Consider the following 7,377-nt stretch of genomic DNA (forward strand, 5'->3'; position numbering starts at 1 on the left):
AGCCCAGCTCCAGGTTGAGCTGTTGTTCAGCATCTTAGCTGTAGAGGGCAGTGTCACTGGCCCTCATATGTGGGATCTGAACCGGGGCCCTCTGGTGTCCCAAGCCAGTTCTTAACCATCGTGCCACTCGGCCGGCCCACATGTTTTTTAAGTATACTTTGCCTGTGCAGGAATTGGTGGAATCTTTGAAATGCCTTACCCTGGGCATTGGATAGGAGAGGAGATACTCAATAGCCCAGGATTTAGAGTTGGGGGCCTAGGTCACCACCATGAGACTGGAGGCTTTTGGGAATAGATACTTGCTTCCCTCCTGGGACAGGGGCCTTATCACTGTCTCCTTTGTCTTCCAGGGCTAGCTTCTTTACAGGCTGATGAGGAGACAGGCCTGCTCCTGAGCACAGGTGTGAAAACAAATAGTGTCATGCCAATCCCATTGCCAATGGGCCCCAAAGCTTGCAGAGATTGGGAGCTGGCCTATAAAGAAGCTCTACCCAGTTCACTCTCTTTGGGCATCAAAGCAGGTTTTTGTGGACTGAGGCTGCACTTTTGCTCCCAGAGGATGTTCTCTTGCCCTAGACCCCCAGCTGTGGCTGGAGTGACAAGTTAAAGGGTGGTTTAATCTCTAAATCTTAGCTTGCCTCCTTGTAAAACGAAGGGACTGAAAGCTCTCCATGGTCCTACTGGCCACAGGCTTTTGAGGGACTGTCAGTGGGGAATTCTACTGTCACACAGTGCTAAGTGTCTAGGAAGCAATTCTGAGGCCCTGGGAGGGGCCTTGGAGGACTCATGCTTCCTGATTTGAAAACTAACTACAAAGTCACTGTAATAAAGACAGTGTGGTACGGGCATAAGGATAGATATATAAATCATTGGAATATAATTGAGTCTAGAAATAAACCTTTATATTAGGGTCAAATGACTTTCAACAAGGGTGCCAAGACATAGCATTAGGAAAAGAATAGTCTTTTCAACAAATGGTGCTTAGGACAACTAGATACTCACATGCAAAAGAATGAAATTGGAGCCCTTCCTTACACAATACAAAAACTAAACCCCAAATGGATTATAGACCTAATTTTAAGAGCTTAAATGATAAAACTCTTAGAAGAAAACATAGGAATAAGTCTTTGTGATTTTAGGTTAGTTAGGCAAAGACTTCTTAGATATGACACCACAAGCACAAGTGACAAAAAAATTAGATACATTAGACTTCAACAAAATTAAAATGTTTTGTGCTATAAACAATGCCACTAAAAACAACCACAGAATAGGAAAACATTTTTGCAAATCACGTGTCTGATAAAGGACTTCTATTCAGAATATATAAAGAAATTGTACAAGTCAACAATAAAAAGATAAATAATCTTAAAATGTGTAAAAAATCAAAATAGACAGGTCTCCAAAATCGATATACAATGGTCAATAGGCACATGAAAGATACTCCATCCACACTCATTACCCACTAGGGAAAGGCAAATCAAAACCATAACGAGCAATCACTCCCCACCCACTAGGATGGCTATAATCACAATGATGACAATAACAAGTGTTGGCAAGGATGTGGAAAAATTAGAACCCTCGCACATTACTGGTGGGAATGCAAAATTGTGCACCCACTTTGGAAAATAGCCTGGCCATTCTTCAAAATGTTAAACACAGGCTTTCCATATAACTCAGCATTTCCACCCCTAGGTACATAACCAAGAAAAAAGAAAATATATGTCCACACAAAAACTGGTGCATAAATGTTCATAGTAGCACTATTCATAATAGCCAACAAGTGGAAACAATCTGAATTTCCATCAGCTGATGAACAGATAAACAAAACGTGGTATAGCCATACAACGGACTGTTATTTGGCCATATAAAGGACTGAAGTACGTGACACATGCTACAACATGGATGAATCCTGAAAACATGACGCTTGGCAAAGGAAGCTAATCACAAAAGACCACATATTTTGTATGATTCCATTTAAATGAAATAGCCAGGATAGGCAAATCTATAGAGACAGAAATATTAGTGTTTGCTTACGGGTGGAGGGCTTCAGGAATAATGAGGAACTGCCAATGGGTTCAGGGTTTCTTTAGGGGGTAATTAAATGTTCTAACATTGACGTGGTGATGGTGGTACAACTATGAACANGCTGTTCACACAGCAAAGGGAAAAATCCACGTGAAAGGCCATCCTAGTCACCCCGGACCCAGCACACAACACCCCATTCAGCCTTTGCCTTAACCCTGGAAGGCCAGTGGCCATGTCGCTTAGGGCGATGGCAGGGACTGACAGTCTGAATGTTTTTATTCCCAGGACAATTCTTCCACCCCTTTGACTTTCAAGTGTCTCACATCCACCCAGGCCCTGACCCCACAAAGCCACATGCCACAATGGTGGTGAAGAACCATCGGCTGACAGTCACCAGGTGAGAGGACTCCTCTGATGTCCCCGCCCTGCCCAGTAACAAGCCAGGAGGAAAGAGCCCTCTCTCCCCATGCACATCGGCCCAGCATGCTCTAGTCTTTAGTGGTGTACCCTCACTTCCCTCTGGGGTCTCGGCCCCCTCCAGACCCCTCCTAATCAAGAAAAGGCCAACCTCGGCTCTTAGAAGGAGTAGTTATGCAACCTCACTCTTGACCAAAGAGTTCTGGACTCCTAGAGTTGGCAACTTCATACCCTTTTTCAACCTTAGGTCCAAGAGCGTAGCAGCCATCTTGCCTACCCTGTGTATCATGGCATCTCTTTCCTTTTCTCCAGGGGCTCCCAGAAAGACTACAGGAAGGATGTCAGCAGCGGCACAAAGGTTGCCTGCTGGTTCGTCCATAATAATGGCCAAGGGCTGATTGACGGTGTCCACAGCGACTACATTGTCCCTGAGCTGTTCTGAGTAGACATACCAGCTCCTGCTGAGATGCCTGGCTCAGTTCACCTGACATCTGGAACAGGGACACAGAGCGGGGTAGGGCAGGGCTGCGATAATAAAGGCCGAGGTAGAAGCCAGACCGCCGCCAGCCTCTGCATGCCCCTCTGAGCTCCTGTTTCAGGGAACACTAGCTGGGACCCCAGTTAGCTGAAAGGGAGGGGCTCGATGCAAGGAAGGCAACGTCCTGGGCCTCCCCAACAATGCGACTGAAAGACAGGCTTGTTTGGGGTGGCACTTTGGGGAGTCAAATATTTGATGGTGAGGGAAGGAAAAAAAACAAGAATTGACCTTGAGCAAAGAGGCTCTGAGAAGTTGGGAAGGGCTGAGTGTATTTCAGAGTCCAGGGGGGTCATGAGAAAAGTCAGAGGTCCTGGCTCAGGAGCTCCTATCAGGACCTTCAGGCCTGAAGATCCCTCTATGACTCAGAGGCAGAGTGGACTCCAGGACAGACACAGCCTGCAGCTAACTGTGGATGGCATTCATCCCTCCACCCCTCCACCCCTCCAATCATCCAGTCATCCACCCACCCGCCCAGTATCCACCCATCCATCTACCAACCATCCATCCATTCAGCAGATAAATCCAACATTCTCGGCCAGGACATGGGGGCACATAGCTTAAACTAGTTCCTGTTTTCATGGGTGTCTCAAGTTTACCCTCAGCTGGTCTGGAGATCCCGGGGGTCTTCCAATCACACCCCATGGTGACCACCTACTTCACCCTCACAATAAGTCCTGCGTGGGGAGTGTGTGTGTGTGTGAGGGAGGTGGGGGCATCAAACAGATTCCTGGAGAAGGAGCTCTGACAGCCTCTCCCACCTGAACAATCGCAACTGCCCCTTTCTGGGTCTCCCTACTTCCAGAGAGAGCTTCCAGGATAGAACTGATCATCACTCCCTGCATAAAACCCTATAAATGACATCTCCTACCCATTGCTCTTGGGACAAAGACAAAAATCCTTCCTATGGCTTCTCCGCTTCATCAGCCCCACACACAAGGCCCTTTCCCTCACTTTCTGGGTTCCACACACACTGACTGCTTCCAGTTCTGAAAACATAACCCCTCCGGCCCCAGATGCTATGCCTCTGCTGCTCTCTCTGCCTGAGGAGCCGAGGGCATGCGGACAGAGGGTACCCCATTGCAGGAAGCAGTGAGCAGTGGGCAGCTTTGGTTGGTAGCACAGACGGGACACAATCAGGCTGGAGAAGGTTGCAGTCAGATTGGGAAGGGTCATGAATGCCAGTAGGGGTGGGGTGGGATCTGGCCGTGGGCCACGACAATGTTCTCTGAACTCGATGCACAATGTCCTGGCTCTCGGCCTGGTGTCCTTGTCCTCCTTTTCCACGGACTTCTCTTTATTTTTCAAAACTCAACCCCAACCACGCCACTTCCAGGAAGCCTTCCCTGAGATTCCCCAGGTTGGGCAAGGTGACTCCCTCTGGGCTCCTTGTGGCACCTGGTCATTCTCTGGGTGGCAGCTGTCACAACAGGCACCGTGTCTGTCACGGTGCCCAAGGTACCCACAGCACTCAGCCCAGGGCCTGACCCAAGTAGGTGCTGAAAGTGAAGGACATGGACCTACTTCCAGCTGTTCACAGAGAACACCTGCCCCGTTGACTGGGCTAGTGAATCACCCAGGACACCTCTGCTGTTGCACAAATTCCACAGCCCAGCCCAGGCGGTGGTGTCCCAGAGGGGTGAGCACCCTTCTCTCATCTCAGTATTCACAGCTAGCCCCACAACAAGTCTGACAGGGTCCCCAAGGCTGCTCCCTTGTCTCACAGCAACTCAGCCTGAGACCCCTGCCTGCCAACCAGGCTTGGAGAGGCAGCAGTGCAGGAAAGTGTTCCTGTGTGTTTGGCAAACCTGCAGCCGGAGGCCCCTCCCATGGCCTCTCCTCTGACCCTTTCAGAAAGACTCACTCAGTAAACATCCTGTAGAGCCCAAGAGCTGGGAAAAGAACGTTTTCACTGATGATCTGATTTGCTTCCTCTTAGCAAGCAAATAAGCTCATTTTCTGCTTGACCTGGCTGCTAGGAAGCTCGGAGCCAAGCTCTGTGCTGCTGCAGCTTCCCCTACCCTGGTGCCACTGATTTAACTCTCCTCCTGCTTGATTTTTTCCCTCTTATTTTCATTCTCATGGTTTTTGGTTTTATTCTCTGTATGTTTTTTATTTTTATTTTAAAAAATATTTCATTTGGGAACAGTGTGTTTTTCCAGGACCCATCAGCTCTAAGTCACGTAGTTGTTTCAATCTAGTTGTGGAGGGCGCAGATCGCGCGCAGCTCACTGGCCCATGTAGGGATCGAACAGGCAACCTTGGTGTTATCAGCACNTTGCAAAATGAGCAGTTTCCCATATCAGGCACTTACACTCGAGGGAGGGCTCTTCCAGTTCCCATTTTACTGTGAGGAGACTGAGGCACAGGGTTGTCTATTGCTTAAGGGCTCCATCAGCAGGTGGCCCAGGCAGCCTGGTTCCAGTGCCTCAGCTTGAATTCACAGCACTCTGTGCCTCTCTCATGATAAATTGGAATCTGAGCCCCCACAAGCCCATCACCACCAGGCATCACCCAGCCCCTGCCTGCCTGCCCCACCTCCATCAGGTTGTTCTATCCAAGCAGCTCATTTGTCTGGGGTCATCGCTTTCCCCTCACAACAGCCCCATACAGTCACTGGTGTATGCGTGCACATAATTAGTGTATATGTTGAGGTGGCGGGCGGGGTTGCTACCAAAGATAACAGATATGTATGAGTCACACCCCACCCAAATGGTGGGGTGGGAGTTCAGGGATAAGGGCTGGTGTCTGCTGTGAGCATTACTCATGACAGAGAAGCTGACCAGCTAATGGTGTGTATGTTAGTGACATCAAAACACCATGCACCTGGCCTTAAAATTACACCTACACCACCACCAGGCCTAGAAAGAAGCTCCCTGGGCATGCCCCCATTTCTACAGCCTAAACCTAAGGGTCACATCCCTACCCTCTGTCAGTGTTGGGGCTTCACTGGAGGTCAGCAGTCCCAAGACAGGCAGAAGGCATGGGGTTGGGAGAGAGGGAACCCCAGAGCCTGCTCATGACTCCCTTTGGCTTCTTTTTTCAGTGATCCCCTCCATGGCTTACCTGGGTGAGTATACGCTACTGCCGCAGCCCCCTGCCCACCGCCCAGAGCAGGGCCCTGCACCGTTCCTCACTGGTCTTTTCTGAGTCGGCTTTCTGGGACAGGCAGGTGGTTGAATCCTGAGGAGATAGGGAGTGTGTGATGAGAACATTAAGGAAGAAAGGGGACAAACATGAACCAAACTCTAACCAGGCCTGCTTGTTTAGCTCAGCCCTCTCTCATTTGCGTCCACAGACAGCTACCAGACTCCTCCAACACCCTACTACTATGGTGAGTTCCCCGGCTCCTCCCAGGGTGAGGCTCAGGGCCCAGGGCCTCCTGCCTGGCAAGGAGCAAGGAGCAAGGAGGCGAGGGGAGGCCCTGGGACAATGAGAGGTCCTGGGATCCAGCGCCTTCTCTGATGTGCCCTCAGTGGATGGAGACCCCCACTTCATCATCCAAGTCGCGGAGAAAGATGATGCCATCTGCTTCAACATTGATGAAGAACCAGGCACAGTACTGCGCCTCGTTCAGGACCCCATCACAGGTGGGGGCTGCGGCTGGGGCCAGGGGCCCTTCCTGGGAAGGCCTGGAGTCCCTACCCAGGGAAGGCACATGGACCACAGTCCTCACTCTGCCTGCCCAAACACTCCCATGTTCATATGCAGATTACATCCTAGAGGGGGCTGTCCAGAACCATAGGCTCACCAAGTCCCCCAAGGGCCAGTGTATTGACGCAATGGTTAGAATTAAGGGTGATCTGGCCCTGGGGTCAGGTCACAACCAATATCTGGGGAATAGATTTTCTCCACTATAGTATTTACAACACTCGCTGACCCCGGTAAGGGCAAAACCTACAATGGGGGCCCTCGGCCACCAGGGTGTCTAGGAAGAGACAGGGTTAGCTCTGAAGTTCTGGTCTCTATTTGGGGCTGCCACTTTGCAACCTCTCAGCATGTCTGGCTGAAGGGGGAAGAACCATTCTTAAAGGCCAGCTGGATGCAGAAGGTCTCGCTGGTCTCTCACTGCTCCGTGCCTCTGTTAGGCTTCACAGTTAATGGACAGATCATTGGTGATAAGAGCGGAAGCCCTAACTCCGAGACTAGGAAGACTTACTTTGGCAAACTGGGCATTGCCAACACTCAGATGGACTTCCGGATTGAGGTAACGCCGGAGAAGATTACTCTGTGGAACGGGGCTGCACAGAGCACTTTCAGCTGGCTGGACACAGTCCAGGTCACACAGGATGGGTAAGGCCCCACTACTGGATCTCTAGGGGTGTTATAGTCTGAGGCTCTAAGGAGGCCTGAGGGATTTGGAGAAACCTCAGGACAGAAGGTCCACACAGGTCACAGGG

At 50.2% G+C, this 7,377-nt stretch overlaps 1 protein-coding gene across 1 annotated transcript in view; it reads left to right on the forward strand.

Annotated features, from left to right (window-relative positions):
- The window catches only part of ITIH3 (inter-alpha-trypsin inhibitor heavy chain 3), a 23,458-nt gene extending 16,104 nt beyond the window's left edge, over positions 1–7,354 (forward strand). Inside the window, exons 16-19 of the mRNA XM_019633971.1 lie at positions 6,024–6,047; positions 6,276–6,311; positions 6,454–6,567; positions 7,066–7,354. Coding sequence (XP_019489516.1) covers positions 6,024–6,047; positions 6,276–6,311; positions 6,454–6,567; positions 7,066–7,274 — 383 coding nt within the window. The 3' untranslated portion in view covers positions 7,275–7,354. The remainder of the gene's footprint in view (positions 1–6,023; positions 6,048–6,275; positions 6,312–6,453; positions 6,568–7,065) is intronic.
- Positions 7,355–7,377: the final 23 nt, after the last annotated feature.

This window comes from Hipposideros armiger, unplaced genomic scaffold (assembly GCF_001890085.2).
Source record: "Hipposideros armiger isolate ML-2016 unplaced genomic scaffold, ASM189008v1 scaffold_1453, whole genome shotgun sequence".
NCBI lineage: Eukaryota > Metazoa > Chordata > Mammalia > Chiroptera > Hipposideridae > Hipposideros > Hipposideros armiger.